At 36.8% G+C, this 19,720-nt stretch overlaps 1 protein-coding gene across 2 annotated transcripts in view; it reads left to right on the forward strand.

Annotated features, from left to right (window-relative positions):
* Positions 1–19,720, forward strand: part of ITGA1 (integrin subunit alpha 1) — a 183,202-nt gene that overhangs the window by 138,795 nt on the left and 24,687 nt on the right. For both annotated transcript variants that reach the window (XM_078066707.1, XM_078066708.1), the window contains exons 18-22: positions 577–687; positions 2,498–2,707; positions 4,684–4,764; positions 17,799–17,875; positions 19,477–19,566. In XM_078066707.1, coding sequence (XP_077922833.1) covers positions 577–687; positions 2,498–2,707; positions 4,684–4,764; positions 17,799–17,875; positions 19,477–19,566 — 569 coding nt within the window. The remainder of the gene's footprint in view (positions 1–576; positions 688–2,497; positions 2,708–4,683; positions 4,765–17,798; positions 17,876–19,476; positions 19,567–19,720) is intronic.

Here is a 19,720-nt window from a genome sequence, read left to right on the forward strand (position 1 = left end):
AACTGTGTAAAGCTCATAATTCCGGACATGCCATAAATGATGGGTGTTACTCATGATAGTATAAAACGATATTGATTGCATTCCTATTACTTACATATCATTTTACATTATAAAATTCTTGCAACTTGAGGCATATGTTATACTAATGAAATTCAATTCAATTTAAAGAAAGTTTGCTCATTTGAACTTGGGAGACTTTCCTAGAAGTATTACATGACAGTTTTTAGCTCAAGATCTCAAGAGAAAAGATATTCTTATACAAGCAGCCCAGAGTAGTATATCTTGACATGGCAAAGTATGGCACATCCTATTACTCCAGCAGGGCCCCCGAGAAGCTGGCGGTGAATCAACTGGTCATATTCTGAAGCCTCTGCATTCAGCAGTGTCCCTTATCAAGGCAGAAGGCAGTCTCTCTCCAATGAAACAAAAGCCTGATGAGATCATATGTCAGATCAGGTGCACAAGAATGTTCCAGCAAGCATGACCCACAGGGGCAGAAGAAGGAAGCCATAAGAAGGTCAGAACATTCAGCAAATATGATACCAATGATAAAATATGTTATGCTTCAACCTGTAGGACAAGCATGACTTTCGGGACTCTGTAAGGATAACTTTGGATTTTAATCTTACCGATCCAGAAAATGGGCCTGTTCTTGATGATTCCCTACCAAATTCAGTACATGAATATGTAAGTCATATTTTTTTTTAAATTCAGAATGCCTATATGTGAACATATTGGGGGAAAAAAAACTGAAACACATAGACACACATACACAACCCTACATCAATTTTTTAAAAAAAGAATGAGACTTTTCTAGACTTTTCTCAACTCTTCTATTTCCTATTGTTGGAGGGAACTTACAAACAGCACCTCTTTTAATCTCTGCTAAATTTAGGACCAGTTGAAAGAACGACATGGTTTAGCCTCCTGGAACTCCCTTTATTACTAATGAACACTGGGTTGCATACATGGTTTAGGCATATTGGGTGTCCTCCTACTGAACAAGGTTTAGACCACAAATAACCAAGTACGTCATCAGAGTGCTCATTAATCTCAGGCCTCTTTCAAGGGGGCCCACCTCATAAAACTTGCAGAATGGAAATATAGAGCAAGAATGTATGCTTCCCATGGGCACACCACTGCCCCAAGAGCAGAAGAGGTAGAAAGGGACTGAGCTGTGTTCACCCTGCTCCTGCTTCCAAATTCACAAAGTCCAATGTCTCACACCTGAGAAAGAGTGAGTGAGCAAGAAGAAAGATGGGGTGGCACCAATGGAGGAAACATTAGGGATGGGGAATTAGTTTTCCCCATACCCATATCTTTCACTTTCCCTTTCCCTTTTTTCCTTTCTAATATATTTATTGGGTATCTTATCCATAACAGGCTTCAGAGTTTAGTATAACCTAAGAAACAGGTATTAGGTAGGAATTAAAGCATGTGCTCTGGAGAACGTAATTGTTTTATGGGAACTTCTGCCTACATAGAAAGTCAGGGTGCACACTCCTGAAGTTTTGACATTTAAATTGAGACCTGAAGCATAGGAAGATTTTCCATCCTATTCACAGGAGTGGAGGGAGCTATGTTTCATGCACAGAGATATGTGTAAAATTTCTGAGGCATAAAGGAACTACACTAAACTCTCTAATGTGGCTGAAGCTGAAGAGCAAGGGGGGAAGGTGATAGGGATGAGGAGGGAGGCATAGGCAGGAACCAGATCATTCTGGACTTTGTGCTACTGCACAGATATCTTGAAGAGCAAATGGAATGCTATTGACTGGTTTTAGTTGGTTCAGTGATAGTACTGGATTTATATATTTTTAAGGATTACTCCAACTGCAATGTAGAGAATGATTGGAGGAACAGTGACTGGAACAAGAATGGGTGCAGGAGACCACTTAGGAAGCTGTTGCATTAGTTCAGGGAGGAAATAAGGATGGCTAGACTAGAGGTGATGGTGGAAATGGAGAGTTTGGAGATACTTAGAATGAGAGGTAGAATGGACAGATCTTAGCAAAGGTTTAGATAAGAGGGTGGGGCTTAATGGGAAGACGAGTCAAGGAAAGCTCCTAGTTATGTGGCTTGACCATTTTCTACCTCTGAGCTCTATTACATTCCTAAGTATTTGATTCTTTTCAATAGAAAATCTCGTAATTGGGGTTGCGTGTTAAAGTGTTCTCTCATAGATTTAGATCTTAGAGTACTTGACTTGATTTTTTTGAAACTCTTCTACTCTGGCAGACTAAAAGTGAAAAGCATCTGTGAAAAACTGTGCATTCTTTAAAGGACTGGAAGAATTTATATCCAGGAGTTTATTATTTTTCCCTGTAAATTATAGGAATAAATCTAAAATTCCTTATGATTTCTGCAGTGGAATCTGTTCTTTTTATGAGTTGCTTAACTTAGTTTGGCAATATGTCATTTCACTAAGCAGGTTAATAAGCAATTTTCAGTCATGCTTAACTAAATGTTGAAAAACACTTTCCTGTGACCATTTCAGATTCCCTTTGCTAAAGATTGTGGAAACAAGGAAAAATGTATCTCGGACCTCGCCCTGAAAGTATCCACCACAGAAAAGGGCCTGCTTATTGTCAGGTCCCACAACGATAAGTTCAATGTTAGTCTCACAGTCAAAAATAAGAAGGACAGTGCCTATAACACCAGAACCATAGTGCACTATTCTCCAAATCTAATTTTTTCAGGAATTGAGGTAAACTTTTAGTTTTATATTTGTTTATTCTTGTAATAATCATTTATTGAGCCTACTTTTTCTGCTACTGAACTAATTGTTTTTATTGGGTTTAGAAGAATAGAGAACATTTTGTACAAATTATTAGTACTCACTAATGGTGAAAGTACCAAACTTTTTTTTAAAAGTTTTGTTTTGATGAATGTCTTTAGAGATTTATGACTTTTCTTAGATTCAGTATGAGGAAAGTATCACTGATGTATCAAAATCATACCTTTCATAGAGGCATTACATAGCTGAAATTGAGACAAAGTCAAAGAAAAATATAAACATAACAAAGTCAAGAAAGTTAAACAGAGGTGCAGTAATGCATGTATGGAACAAAAAAAATGCTTACATAAAGAAAAATCAAGATACCGTTTCTCATTTTCTATGTAAAATCCTTACATTGGCAAGAGAGGTGTTAAATTACAATGTCTCATTGTCGTAACAGAATTTTTTTTTATCTTGGCAATAACATAGCTGCATAAGATGCTGTGTCAGGAATAATTAGTACTTCCACATTTGAACTTTGCTTTTAATTCTGATCTCTGAATGAATCCCCCTTATTTACAATTCTATCTATATAGATATGAATTAGTAATATGTATGATTCATATTAAAAACAATACCCTTATTAATTATAGTATTAAAACTCTATTGTCTAGTTTCTGTAAATTCAGACTTTCACTGATATTTCTCTCTATTTATTAGGATATCACTTAAAAACATGATGACTAACAGAGGCTTAAAAAAATGTCCTCCGGGCTCCTGGGTGGCTCAGTTGGTTGGGCGACTGCCTTCGGCTCGGGTCATGGTCCTGGAGTCCCGGGATCAAGTCCTGCATCGGGCTCCCTCCTCAGCGGGGAGTCTGCTTCTCCCTCTGACCCTCCCCCCTCTCATGCTCTCTCTATCTCATTCTCTCTCTCAAATAAATAAATAAAATCTTTAAAGAAAAATGTCCTCCATTACTACCACATATTTTAGATTCAGTAAAGAATGTTAATTATAAATCCAAATGCGCAAAGTGATGCTGGAAAAATATTACCACTGAATTTTTCTCTGGAAAGGGGACTATATTAAAAATCATTGCCAGTATCCTCTTCAACTAACTTCATAGCCTTGGTAGAGAGGGAGAACTATAAAAATCAATAATGCATCTCCTCTACTTCTATTAATGGTAAAAACAGTAATAATAATGACAGTCTTTTCCTCAGTCACATTATGTTCCAGGCACTGTTCTAAGCATTCCACTTATTCAATTCTCATTAAGTAAATAGGTATTATTGTACTACAGAGATTCTAAGATAAACCCTTTCTGTCACATTTTAACTTTGCTGTAACTGCATTTTACAGTTGATATGTTTACTTAACTGGCAGTATTTTCCCCCTCTTATTGGTATGCAAAATAATGGTGAGTCTCCTATTCAGTGGCATTTTCAATTTGATGAAATAGAGTATGACTAACCTCACTTGACAGAAAATCAGGCTCAGAGAAGTGAGGAATCTTGACTAGGAGAAAGCTAATAATGATGGAGTCAGAATTTAACTCCTGGTGGTCTCAGGTCAGAACCGGTGCTCTTAGCACTGAGTGAAGCTCTTCTCATGACAACCACTCACTGTGGGCTTCCATGTGGCAGTCTAGTATGTGTGGATTATTTCGTCCAGCCACCTAATCACCCTATGCGGCACATGCTGTTAGTACGTCTATTGTGCAGTGGGACACCTAGACAAGATATGTGATGTGCTCTGTCCTTCAGTCTCCCATATATAATGTTTTCAGATTTTCCATGGATGGTGAGACAGGTGATCTCAGAATGCTGTGACTCTCCCAACTAAATTGAGAGACAAATCTTAGCAAGGCAGAGTCCAAGGCACAACTGGGAAAATTCTGGAAAACCAAGCTCAAGTATTTCACCTATGTGTCTGCTCTAATTCTGTTTACTTTTTCTTCCAAGGCTATCCAAAAAGACAGTTGTGAATCCAATCATAATCTCACATGTAAAGTTGGATATCCTTTCCTGAGAAGAGGAGAAGAGGTAAGCAGATTATAAAACATACATGTGGCAATTGGATATGAAAAATATTATGCTCAAAGTTAAATATATAAGTCCCTCTAATGGTATTTTAGGGTGATGTAGATGAAGAAGGTTGAGTTCAAAATTTTGAGATATTGGAATCAAAAGCCAATTATTGCATGAGTCAAACTCAAATGTTAAGACAAAATTAAAAATTTATACTTGATAATTTATCTGATAGTAGTAGGCTTTTCTGGCCCGTACACCAAAACAAGTTTTTCAAGCAGATTCGCTTAGAACTTTGTATAGAAACTCTTTTTTCATTCTCTGTCTCTTTTTAATAATATCCTCATTGAGCTATAATCTACATACCATAAAATTCACTTATTTAAACTGTACGATTCAATGGGTTTTTGTATATTCACCAAATAGTGAATTGTGCAGCCATCACCTCAATCAATCTTAGAACATTTTCACATCCCCTAAAGAAACTCTGTACACATTACCAGTTACTTCTCTTTTTTCTCCTCCAGTCCCTCCCCCAACCTCAGGCAATCTACTTTCTTTCTTTATGGATCTATCTATTCTGGGCATTTCATATAAATGAAATCATACAATCTGTGGACTTTTATAACTGGTTTTTTTCACTTAGCATAATGTTTTCAAGGTTCATCCATGTATCAGTAGTTCCTTTTTATTTCCAAATAAATTCCATTTTGTGGATGTATCATATTTTATTTATTCATCTATCAGGCGATGAGCTTTTGTGTTGTTTCCACTTTTTGGTTACTATGAATAATACCATGAATATCTGTGTACAGGTTTTGGTGTGGGCATGTTTTCCATTTTCTTAGGGTGGAATTCCTGGGTTATATGATAACTATGTGTAACATGTTGGGAAGCTGAAAAACTGTTTTCCAAATTGACTGCACCATTTTTCATTCCTACCATAAGCAATGTACATCTTTCTTCACATTGTTACTGCCCTTTTTTTTATTATAACCATCCTAGTGGGTGTGAAATAGTATCTCATTGTGATTTTGATTTGCATTTCCTTAATGGCTAATGATGTTGAGCATCTTTCCATGTGCTTACTGACCATGTGTATATCTTTGGAGAAATGTCTATTCAGATCCTTTACCTATTTTTTAATTGGGATGTCTTTTTTTATTATTGAGTTGTGAGAGCTCTTCATATATTCTGCTTTCAAGTCACTTATCAGATATATGATTTGCAAATATTTCCCCCATTCTGTCTTTTCACTTTCTTGATGGTGCCCTTTGAAACATAAAAGTGTTTACTTTGATGAAGTCTAATTAATCTATTTATTATTTTGTCATTCATGCTTTGCTAACCCAAGATCACAAAGATTCACTCCTATGTTTTCTTCCAAGAACTGTATAATTTTAGCTGTTACCTTTAGGTCTGTGATCCATTTTGATGAACTTTTGTGTATTGTGTAAGAAGGAGAGGGTCCAGTCTTTGTCTATGGATATCAAATTGCCCCACACCATCTGTTGAAAAGGTTATTCATTCCTCCATTGAATTGTCTTGGCACTTTTATTGAAAGTCAGTTGACCATAAACATATGGGTTTATTTCTTGATTCTTAATTGTACTCCATTGATCTATATGTCTGTCTTTATGTTGGTACACTGTTTTGATTACTGAACTTTTTTGTAAGTTTTGCAATCTGAAAATGTAAGTCTTTCAGCTATGTTTTCTTTTTCAAAATTGTTTAGCTCTTCCAGGTCCCCTGTATTTTCACTTGTACCTTAGGATCAGCTTGTCATTTTCTACTAAAAAAGCCAGCTGGGAGTTTGATAGGGATTATATTGAATCTGCAGATCAATTTGGGGAGTATTACCATCTTAAAGATATTAAGTCTTTGATCTGTGACCATGGGATGTCTTTCTATTTATTTAGATCTTCTTTAATTATTTTCAAAAATGTTTTGTATTCTACAGAATACAAGTTTTACACTTCCTTTGTTAAATGTATTCCTAATCATTTATTCTTTTTTAATGCTATTTTTTTTAAAGTTGGGGGGGCAGATGGAGAGGGAGAGAGAAAATCTTAGGTAGGCTTCACACTCAGAGCAGAGCCCAATGTGGGGCTCGATCTCTGGCACTGAGATCATGACCTGAACTGAAATCAAGAGTCAGATGCTTAACCAACTGAGCCACCCAGGTGCCCCTTTTAATGCTAATTTAGATGAAATTCTTTTCTTAAATTTATCTTCAGATTGTTTATTGCTAATATATAGAAATACAAATGATTTTTGAATATTGATCTTTTATCCTGAAACCTTGCTGAAATTATTTATTAGTTCTAATAGTTCCTTAAAGGATTCCTTAGGATATTCCATATACAAGATCATGTCATCTGCACGTAGAGGCATCCTTCCCAAGCCAGTGCCTTTTATTTCTTTTTCTTGCCTAAATGCCCTAGCTAAAACCTACAGTAGTACTTGAATAGAAGTGAGGAGAGTGCTTTCATGTCTTTTTAAAAACAATATTTGTTTCCATGAAAAACAGAGAATAGTTATCTCACTTAATGATAAACAACATATTTGCATATGTTTTCACTGAAGGTTGCTTTTCAGTATGAATATTTGCTCCTCTATTCATATTGAGTTAATGAGGGAAATACTTAATCAGAGTGATGAGATAAGAAGATACTTTACTTACTTGACTTAGTCTTTAAGAGAAAGATAGAAATACTATCCCAAATATTTATTTCAATTTCTTTATATTATAATATTTTGTAATATAAGACTTCAAAATAGATCTTTGTCATCTTTATCACATATCCTAAAAAGTTGACAAACACTGAGTTGGACATCTGGAAATGGCAGAGTCACATACCTATAATGAAGTCTTTTAGCTTCTCTTTTTGCAAATGAGAATTCAGAAAGACCTTTTCCCTTAACATATATGGCATGGCTACTAGTGATTGAAGAAACTACAAATGATAGTAATTATCATTGAATTCAATAAACCATTTTATCTATGAAACTAACTAGATGTACCAATTTACTTTTGGAACCTCATTATCAAGCCCATTTCTTGACTATCTCAAATGAAATTTATTGTGAAATTGCATTTCTTCCCTAAAAATCTATAAAACATATCATATTTGAAAAATACATCCATAATTCCTCTATTTTGATATGGAAATAGTGAATTTCAACTCATGTCTACACCTTCCTCTGAACACTTTAATTAACCATGGAATTATATCCATTTCTTAAAGAATAATGATATAGTCTGTGTTACATTTCAGCCATTTAAAGATACTAATTGCAATCTTAATTATTTTTCAACCACTTTTTTCTTTCTTTAGCATTTCCTTGCTACTTAGGGTAAAAGCTTATATCAAAGCATCTCATGCCATCAATAGAGAGATGGGAAGATAATTTGCGAGGGATTTTTGCATGGGCTCTACACTTAGAATATACTCTGACTTCAAGATCTAGATTTATAGTTTAAGAATTTCAGGATCAGGTCAGTATGGAATAAGCATCGTCTTCAACCCCACTTCTCTGCTAGTATCTTCCCGAGGTCTGAAGACTCATCAGAAATGCCAAGACTTATATGTCCAGGCCAGTCAGGGGACTAAGGAAAGGCAGGAAAAAATGAGCACACTGAGAGACTGGCAATTTGACCCTCTGTAAAGTATTGTAGCTCAAACCCACCCAATAAATCTCCTATTAGAATTATGATTACTATTTCAAAGCAAGAAGCACACTGCAGACCTGTAGATTCTTAAGAAAAAAAAATTTTTAATGTAACTCAAAATATATGTGGGAAAAGAAAATACAAAAGAAAACTTCACACATAATATGGTTCAACCATGAAATCTTGTGACACCTGAATTTTAATCATCCCTTCTGTGAATGGTCCTAAATTGATTAAAAGAGCTTTAAATATCAAACTCTGTCCTGTCTGGCACTTAATCACAAAGGTAAAATTTTAGGTAGTTTCTATCAACTGTGCATTTTGAGCCATCTATTTAGCTGGCCAAATTCCAAAACACCCTAGTTAGCACAAACCAAGATTAGTTTTCAGGATAGGAAATACAGCTTTATAAAGATTATCATGAGGAGTCTTGCACTAGAACTTTGCTGAGGACCTATTTCTTCAAATAAGTAATCCAGTTTCTGGCCTGCCTGTCAGTGTTTATGAAGAGTCTTGAATTATATAGTTTATATGTTCAGGCATAGTTTTTAAAAATAAGTTACCTGTATCAGAGTGTTAGTGTAACAAAAACATTTTCCAGTTTTTCTTAGGTATTATTTTAACTATGCAATTTGTAAATAAAACTTACTGCATTACTATTATTATTATTATAGTTTACTTTATTATAAATAAGCCTTTTATTTTTCATTTTGTTTTTATTCCTTAAAAGTCCAAAACTTTTTTATACTATCAGATTAATGGAACCAAGTAGGTTTTCCCCTATTTTATAATGAACATGTGTAGATGGTTACTGATGCTTGAAGTTTACATATTAAGGAGGCTTTTAGGGACGCCTGGGTGGCTCAGTCGTTAAGCGTCTGCCTTCGGCTCAGGTCATGATTCCAGGTCCTGGGATCAAGCCCCGCATCGGGCTCCCTGCTCCGCGGGAAGCCTGCTTCTCCCTCTCCCACTCCCCCTGCTTGTGTTCCCTCTCTCGCTGTGTCTCTCTCTCTGTCAAATAAATAAATAAAATCTTAAAAAAAAAAAAAAGGAGGCTTTTATTATGACCATTTCATAATTATATTGTTTATGATTGTGATCTGATAAACTATGCTAATATAATACATAGAATGTACCTTCATGGTAATAGTTGATGTAGTATAAATTATTTCTATTAATATAATTTGAATAAAATATTTAAATTCAATATTAATATACAAAGCATATTACATATTTACATTTATTTTTTTAAGTTTGTATTTTTTTTATTTTTTATTATTATGTTATGTTAATCACCATACATTACATCATTAGTTTTGATGTAGTGTTCCATGATTCATTGTTTGCATATAACACCCAGTGCTCCATGCAGAACGTGCCCTCTTTAATACCCATCACCAGGCTAACCCATCCTCCCACCCCCCTCCCCTCTAGAACCCTCAGTTTGTTTTTCAGAGTCCATCATCTCTCATGGTTCGTCTCCCCCTCCGATTCCCCCCCTTCATTCTTCCCCTGCTGCTATCTTCTTTTTCTACTTTTTTTTTTTAACATATAATGTATTATTTGTTTCAGAGGTACAAGTCTGTGATTCAACAGTCTTACACAATTCACAGCGCTCACCATAGCACATACCCTCCCCAATGTCTATCACCCAGCCACCCCATCCCTCCCACCCCCCACCACTCCAGCAACCCTCAGTTTGTTTCCTGAGATTAAGAATTCCTCATATCAGTGAGGTCATATGATACATGTCTTTCTCTGATTGACTTATTTCGCTCAGCATAACACCCTCCAGTTCCATCCACATCGTTGCAAATGGCAAGATTATCGGGGGGTTTTCTTGATGGCTGCATAATATTCCATTGTATATACATACACACCACATCTTCTTTATCCATTCATCTGTTGATGGACATCTTGGCTCTTTCCATAGTTTGGCTATTGTAGACATTGCTGCTATAAACATTAGGGTGCACGTACCCCTTTGGATCACTACATTTGTATCTTTGGGGTAAATACCCAGTAGTGCAATTCCTGGGTCATACGGTAGCTCTATTGTCAACTTTTTGAGGAACCTCCATTCTGTTTTCCGGAGTGGCTGCACCAGCTTGCATTCCCACCAACAGTGTAGGAGGGTTCCCCTTTCTCCTCATCCCTGCCAACATCTATCGTTTCCTGACTTGTTAATTTTAGCCATTCTGACTGGTGTGAGGTGACATCTCATTGAGGTTTTGATTTGGATTTCCCTGATGCCAAGCGATGTTGAGCACTTTTTCATGTGTCTGTTGGCCATTTGGATGTCTTCTTTGGAAAAATCTCTGTTCATGTCTTCTGCCCATTTCTTAATTGGATCATTTGTTCTTTGGGTGTTGAGTTTGGTAAGTTCACTATATATTTTGGATACTAGCCCTTTATCTGATATGTCATTTGCAAATATCTTCTCCCTTTCTGTCGGTTGTCTTTTGGTTTTGTTGACTGTTTCCTTTGCTGTGCAAAAGCTTTTTATCTTGATGAAGTCCCAATAGTTCATTTTTGCCCTTGCTTCCCTTGCCTTTGGCAATGTTTCTAAGAAGAAGTTGCTGCGGCTGAGGTCGAAGAGTTTGCTGCCTGTGTTCTCCTTTAGGATTTTGATGGACTCCTGTCTCACATTTAGGTCTTTCAACCATTTTGAGTCTATTTTTGTGTGTGGTGTAAGGAAATGGTCCAGTTTCATTCTTCTGCATGTGGCTGTCCAATTTTCCCAACATCATTTGTTGAAGAGACTGTCTTTTTTCCATTGGACATTCTTTCCTGCTTTGTTGAAGATGAGTTGACCATAGAGTTGAGGGTCCATTTCTGGGCTCTCTATTCTGTTCCATTGATCTATGTGTCTGTTTTTGTGCCAATACCATACTGTCTTGATGATGAGAGCTTTGTAATAGAGCTTGAAGTCCAGAATTGTGATGCCGCCAGCTTTGCTTTTCTTTTTCAACATTCCTCTGGCTATTCGAGGTCTTTTCTGGTTCCATACAAATTTTAGGATTATTTGTTCCATTTCTTTGAAAAGAGTTGATGGTATTTTGATGGGGATTGCACTGAATGTGTAGATTGCTCTAGGTAGCATTGACATCTTCACAATATTTGTTTTTCCAATCCATGAGCATGGAACGTTTTTCCATTTCTTTGTGTCTTCCTCAATTTCTTTCATGAGTATTTTATAGTTTTCTGAGTACAGATACTTTGCCTCTTTGGTTAGATTTATTCCTAGGTATCTTATGGTTTTGGTGCAATTGTAAATGGAATAGACTCCTTAATTTCTCTTTCTTCTGTCTTGTTGGTGTATAGGAATGCCACTCATTTCTGTGTATTGATTTTATATCCTGCCACTTTACTGAATTCCTGTATGAGTTCTAGCTGTTTTGGGGTGGAGTCTTTTGGGTTTTCCACATAAAGTATCATATCATCTTCACAGAGTGAGAGTTTGACTTCTTCTTTGCCGATTTGGATGCCTTTTATTTCTCTTTGTAGTCTGATTGCTGTGGCTAGGACTTCTAATACTATGTTGAATAGCAGTGGTGATAGTGGACATCCCTGCCGTGTTCCTGACCTTAGGGGGAAAGCTCTCAGTTTTTCCCCATTGAGAATGATATTGCTGTGGGTTTTTCATAGATGGCTTTTATGATATTGAGGTATGTACCCTCTATCCCTATACTCTGAAGAGTTTTGATCAAGAAAGGATGCTGTACTTTGTCAAATGCTTTTTCTGCATCTATTGAGAGGATCATATGGTTCTTGTTCTTTCTTTTATTAATGTATTATATCACATTGATTGATTTGTGGATGTTGAACCAACCTTGCAGCCCAGGGATAAATCCCACTTGGTCGTGGTGAATAATCCTTTTAATGTTGGATCCTATTGGCTAATATTTTGGTGAGCATTTTTACATCCATGTTCATCAGGGATATTGGTCTGTAATTCTCCTTTTTGATGGGGTCTTTGTCTGGTTTAGGGATCAAGGTAATGCTGGCCTAATAAAATGAGTTTGGAAGTTTTCCTTCAATTTCTTTTTTTTTGAACAGTTTCAGAAGAATAGGTATTAATTCTTCTTTAAATGTTTGGTACAATTCCCCTGGGAAGCCATCTGGCCCTGGGCTTTTTTTGGGGGGGGAGATTTTTGATGACTGCTTCAATTTCCTTAGTGGTTATAGGTCTGTTCAGGTTTTCTATTTCTTCCTGGTTCAGTTTTGGTAGTTGATACATCTCTAGGAATGCATCCATTTCTTCCAGATTATCTAATTTGCTGGCATAGAGTTGCTCATAATATGTTCTTATAATTGTTTGTATTTCTTTGGTGTTGGCTGTGATCTCTCCTCTTTCATTCATGATTTTATTTATTTGGGTCCTTTCTCTTTTCTTTTTGATAAGTCTGGCCAGGGGTTTATCCATCTTGTTAATTCTTTCAAAGAACCAGCTCCTAGTTTCGTTGATCTGTTCTACTCTTCTTTGGTTTCTATTTCATTGATTTCTGCTCTGATCTTTATTATTTCTCTTCTCCTGCTGGGTTTAGGCTTTAGTTGCTGTTCTTTCTCCAGCTCCTTTAGGTGTAGGGTTAGGTTGTGTATTTGAGACCTTTCTTGTTTCTTGAGAAAGGCTTGTATTGTTATATACTTTCCTCTTAGGACTGCCTTTGCTCTATCCCAAAGATTTTGAACAGTTGTGTTTTCATTTTCATTTGTTTCCATGAATTTTTTTAATTCTTCTTTAATTTCCTGGTTGACCCATTCATTCTTTAGTAAGATGCTCTTTAGCCTCCACGTATTTGAGTTCATTCCGACTTTCCTCTTGTGATTGAGTTGTAGTTTCAAAGCACTGTGGTCTGAAAATATGCAGGGAACGATCCCAGTCTTTTGGTACCAGTTGAGACCTGATTTGTGACCTAGGATGTGATCTATTCTGGAGAATGTTCCATGGGCACTAGAGAAGAATGTGTTCTGTTGCTTTGGGATGGAATGTTCTGAATATATCTGTGAAGTCCATTTGGTTCAGTGTGTCATTTAAAGTCTTTATGTCCTTGTTGATCTTTTGCTTAGATGATCTGTCCATTTCAGTGAAGGGTGTGTTAAAGTCCCCCACTATTATTGTATTGTTGTCGATGTGTTTCTTTGCTTTTGTTATTAATTGGCTTATATAATTGGCTGCTCCCATGTTAGGGGCATAGATATTTACAATTGTTAGATCTTCTTGTTAGATAGACCCTTTAAGTATGATATAGTGTCCTTCCTCATCTCTTATTACAGTCTTTGGTTTAAAATCTAATTTGGGGCTCCTGGGTGGCTCAGTCATTAAGCGTCTGCCTTCGGCTCAGGTCATGATCCCAGGGTCCTGGGATCGAGCCCTGCATCGGGCTCCCTGCTCTGCAGGAAGCCTGCTTCTCTCTCTCTCACTCCCCCTGCTTGTGTTCCCTCTCTCGCTGTGTCTCTCTCTGTCAAATAAATAAAATCTTTAAAAATAAATAAATAAATAAATAAAAAATAAAATCTAATTTGTCTGATATAAGGATTGCCACCCTAGCTTTCTTTTGGTGTCCATTAGCATGGTAAATGGTTTTCCACCCCTTCACTTTCAATCTGGGGGTGTCTTTGGATCTAAAATGAATCTCTTATAAACAGTATATCAATGGGTCTTGTTTTTGTATCCAATCTGATATTTTGTGTCTTTTGATTGGGGCATTTAGCCCATTTACATTCAGGGTAACTACTGAAAGATATGAATTTAGTGCCATTGTATTGCCTGTAAGGTGACTGTTACTGTATATTGTCTGTGTTCCCTTCTGGTCTATGTTGCTTTTAGGCTCTCTCTTTGCTTAGAGGACCCCTTTCAAGATTTCTTGTAGGGCTGGTTTTGTGTTTGCAAATTCCTTTAGTTTTTGTTTGTCCTGGAAGCTTTTTCTCTCTCCTCCTATTTTCAGTGACAGCCTAGCTAGATCTAGTATTCTTGGCTGCATATTTTTCTCATTTAGTGCTCTGAATATATCATGTCAGTCCTTTCTGGCCTGCCAGGTCTCTGTGGATAGGTCTGTTGCCAATCTAATGTTTCTACCATTGTAGGTTACATATCTCTTGTCCCGAGCTGCTTTCAGGATTTTCTTTGTCTCTGAGACTTGTGAGTTTTACTATTAGATGTCGGGATGTTGACCTATTTTTATTGATTTTGAGGGGGCTTCTCTGTGCCTCCTGGATTTTGATGCCTGTTTCCTTCCCCAAATTAGGGAAGTTCTCTGCTATAATTTGCTCCAATATACCTTCTGCCCCTCTCTCTCTTTCTTCTTCTTCTGGGATCCCAATTATTCTAATGTTGTTTCGTCTTATGGTATCGCTTATCTCTCAAATTCTGTCCTCGTGATCCAGTAGTTGTTTATCTCTCTTTTTCTCAGCTTCTTTATTTTCCATCATTTGGTCTTCTATAGCACTAATTCTCTCTTCTGCCTCATTTATCCTAGCAGTTAGAGCCTCCATTTTTTTTTTTTTTACGGCTTATCAGGCAAGATTACTTTGTGATTCTTTTTTTTTTTTATTTTATTATGTTATGTTAGTCACCATACAATACATCATTAGTTTTTGATGTAGTGATCCACGATCCATTGTTTTCGTATAACACCTAGTGCTCCATGCAGTACGTGCCCTCCTTAATACCCATCACTGGGCTAACCAATCCCCCCACCCCCCTCCCCTCTAAAACCCTGTTTGTTTCTCAGGTCCATAGTCTCTCATGATTCATCTCTCCCTCCAATTCCCCCCACCCATTTTTCCCTTCCTTCTCCTAATGTCCTCCATGTTATTCCTTATGTTCCACAAATAAGTGAAACCATATGATAATTGACTTTCTCTGCTTGACTTATTTCACTTCACATAATCTCCTCCAGTCCCATCCATGTTGATGTAAAAGTTGGGTATTCATTTTTTCTGATGGCTGAGTAATATTCCATTGTATATACGGACCACATCTTCTTTATCCATTCATCTGGTGAAGGGCATCTCTAGAGCCTCCAATTTTTATTGCACCTCATTAATAGCCTTTTTGATTTTGACTTGGTTAGATTTTAGTTCTTTTATTTCTCCAGAAAAGGTTTCTCTAATAACTTTCATACTTTTTTCAATCCCAGCTAGCATCTTTAAAATCATCATTCTGAACTCTAGTTCCAACATCTTACTAAGGTCCATATTGATTAGGTCCCTGGCAGTTGGTCCTGCCTCTTGTTCTTTTTGTTGAGGTGATTTTTTCCATCTTGTCATTTTGTCTAGAGGAGAATAGATGAATGAGAGAACAAAATGCTAACAGGGTAACAATGACCCGAGAAAAATATACACTAAACAAATCAGAAAAGACCTGAAACCAGGAGAAAAGAAAGGGAAAGAAAGAAAAAGAAAAGGAAAAAAAAAAAGATAAAAAAAAAACCAGAATATGATCAAATATGATCAGGCTGGTGCATAGATCAGTGCCACACATTTGATTTTTGGGCATATTTTGGTCTGTTAGAAGAAAGTGCCTCCCAAAATTTTAAAGAAAGAAAAACTTATATATGTACAAAAATAAGGGTTAATACAATGAAGGGATGGAATATGACTGTAAAGATGAAAATTTTAAAAGAATTTATAAAAGGAATTGGTAAGATAAGAAGTTGGTTGAAAAAAGAAAGAAGAGGATTTAAAAAAAAGGGGGAGAGAATGTGATCAGGCAGGAGACTAGAACAAAGCCATATACTAGAGATTTAGGGTATATTTTGATCTGTTAGAAGAAACTGTATCTCAAAATTTTAAAGAGAGAACAACTTATATATATATATATATATATATATATATATACCAAAAATAAGGGTAACTACTATGAAGGGATAGAATATGACTCTAAAAATGAAAAACAAAAAAATATTTTTTAAAAAAGGGATTGATAAGATGTTGGTTGAAAAAGGGAAAAAGAAAAATTAAAAAAAAAAAGTTAAAAAAAATTAACTTGGAAAGACTGAAGAATCATGGTAAAAAAAGCCATGGATTCTATATGCAGTATTCCCCTAGTGCTGGAGTTCTGCCGTTCTCATTGATCCGTAAACTTAGTCTTGGCTGGCTGTTCTTGCTGATCTTGTGGGGGAGGGACCTGTTGCCATGGTTCCCAAATGTCTTTGCCAGAGGCGGAATTGCCCCGCCCTTGCCTGGTCTGGGCTAAGTAATCTGCTCGGGTTTGCTCTCGGGAGCTTTTGTTCTCTGCAAGCTTTCCGTACAGCTTTGGAGGACAAGAGTGAAAATGGCAGCCTCCCAATCTCCGCCCCGGAGGAGCCAAGAACTCGGGGCCCTGCTCCTCAGTGAGCCCCCAGAGAAAAGCAGTCAGTCACTCCCGTCTCCCCAGTCTCCGGCTGCACTCCGTGCCCACCCGGCCTGTGACCGAGCATTTCTCTCTGGCACACGACCCCGTCTGGAGTCTCCAAACCCAGCAGTTCCCTGCGGTAGGCTCCTGCACCGCTCCCCCCGGGGGAGGAAGGGGAGTCTCCCCGATCTGCTGCTTTTTGTGTCCCTGCTGGAAGAGCAGTGGCCCGACTGTGCCGCGGATCACAGTTTATGGCAACCCTGAGCTGAGAGCCCGCTCCTTGGCTCCGTCTCTGCAGCTGGCTTTCCTGCTCTGATACCTGGGGGAGCTCTGCCACACTCAGGCACCCCCGTCTTTCTGTGACCCCGAGGGTCCTGAGACCACACTGTCCCAAGGAGGGTTCCACCCCCCGCATAACCACTGGAGCGAGGTCCCTCAGCGGAGCCGACTTCTAAAAGTTCCAATTTTGTGCTCCGCAGCTCTATCACTTGCCAGAAGAGGCCTATGGAGGCCCCCTCCCCCGCCATCTAGCCTCCCGAATATCGCCTCGGATTCACTTCTCTGCACGTCCTACCTTCCAGGAAGTGGTCGCTTTTCTGTTCAGAGAGTTGTTGCTATTTCTTTCTTTGATCTCCTGTTGAGTTCGTAGGTGTTCAGAATGGTTTGATCCCTATCCAGCTGAAGTCCTGGGACCAGATAAAATCCAGGTCTCCTACTCCTCCACAGTCTTGCTCCGCCCCCAAGATTTATATTTTTCTGAAAAGTTAAAAACATATTTAATTTTTTTTTTTTTTAGTTTTTGATGTAATGTTCCATGATTCATTGTTTGCATAACATATTTACATTTAAAAGTACGTTTATGTTATATCTTGTTCTATTTTTGAGATGTGATTAGGTTTTATTGTCTAAGGTCATACTTCTTAAATAACTTTGCAATTTCAGTATAGGTAATATCATTAATGTAATTAAACATTTTGATCAAAGTAAACATTTTACTTCTTTATCTGTTACTAAACTAAAAATATTTTTATTTCATAGGTTACTTTCAAAATATTATTTCAGTTTAACACATCTTATCTCATGGAAAATGTGATCATTCATTTAAGTGCAACAAGGTTGGTTGATATGTATGCATAAGTGTATGTGTATGTAAGTGTGTAAGTATATAATTTTATGTATTTAGAATATTTTGCTCTATAGACTCACTGGAACTTCTTACAGTTTTTATGAGATCAGTAAAAGCAGAAGGCAGTGAACCCCTGTACTTCACAAAAACATCCTTATTATTAACTAAAAATAAATTTTTATTTAATAGAATTAATGCACCTACCAAGATTAAACCATTGGTTCTATGAGCTGTAAAACATGTTGTAATCACACATCACTTATATCTGCCAAATTGCATTTAAATTTATTTAAAATTTTATGGGAATGCTAATTTAACTTTTACTGCCATCAAGGTCAACTGAATCATCAGATGGACTTAAAGTTTTATGATGCCCTTTTGTAGTTTAATACATTTCATCCAAATCAGTTAGAGCTTCTGAAAGATATCATAGAATACCCAGACTAAAAATAACAAAAGGCTAATAAGGAAATTGAAATAATGTCTTAACTTTCTTCTAAGTGTAATCATCCACTGGACCATAAACTCCTTGAGATAAGGTTCTATCTCTGGTTGCTTTATTCCCCAGTAGCTAGTGTGGTGCCTCACATCTAATAATCACTGAATAAATGTAGAATGAATGAATAAATGAGAAAATAAATTAATGGGTAAATGAATTCTGTATGTTCAATTTAATCCAGCTCAACAAATATTTATTTGATATCTACTACAGACAAGATATTGAATTAGTCACTATAGGGAATATAAAAATTAATAAGGACATGAACTTCATGGAGTAAACATTATAGTTGGAGGCTAAGAAGACTAATATATAAATTATTATAATATAGGGTACAACAAGGAAAATTCGTTAAAGAAATATAAACTGTGTATCAGAGACTTAATAGAGGTTGAAATTATATCTACTTGGCAATGAGACGCCAAGAAAACTTTATCAAGGAGATTATAATTGAGAAGGACCTTAAAGGGTGAGTAGCAATTCATAGAAAGGTTGGTAAATAGAATTAGGTGGAGCATTTTAGGAAAAATATACAGCTTGAGCAAAAACTCAATGGTGGACCACTAGGTCTACTGAGGGAATATCAGGTAATCCATTTTAGCTCAAATATAGGGAATACATAAAGGAGTAATGAAGATAAACAGGGGGTGTGCATCCTACCATATTATGGTGAGTACTGAATGTCAGAATGAGACATGTTTTCTTAACTGAGCAAACCATAAAGAGCCAGAAAAGTTTTTGAGGGGTGAAGTGTACATACAGAGCTAGCTGTTTCTTAGGAAGATGCAAGGTTACTTTATCCATAATCCTCATAGAAGTTTGAGAAACCTTGGACTATATCAGTGTGGTTTTCACCCTAGCTACAATTCAGAATCAACTTGGGAAATTTAATAATACCCATTTCTGACCTCCCTCCCCACCCTGATTGAAAAACAACCACAATAACAAAACAAACAAAAAACACAAAAACAAGAATTCTACTCTTTTATGCTTTTATTTAGTTGCCAAGATAAGCTTCCCTTTCAAATGCTCAGAAATGTTCTCTAGTCAATAGTTTCATGATTTGTCTGAACATGCTATGTATTCTCTAGTGACAGTGAAGAACCTCCTGAAGCCCTTTCTGATAATGAAGTAAACATTTCTATCCCAGTAAAATATGAAGTTGGACTTCAGTTTTACAGGTAGGAGGAAAATGCATTTTATGTTGATGCCTTTCTACAAACCCAGTGGTTTTCAAAGTGTGGTCCCTGGCCAAGGACATCAGAAGCACCTGGGAACTTAGGCAAATTCTTGGCCTCACCCCAATATACTGAATCAGAAACTCTGGGGCCCAGA

Source organism: Halichoerus grypus, chromosome 2 (genome assembly GCF_964656455.1).
Source record: "Halichoerus grypus chromosome 2, mHalGry1.hap1.1, whole genome shotgun sequence".
Classification (NCBI taxonomy): Eukaryota; Metazoa; Chordata; class Mammalia; order Carnivora; family Phocidae; genus Halichoerus; species Halichoerus grypus.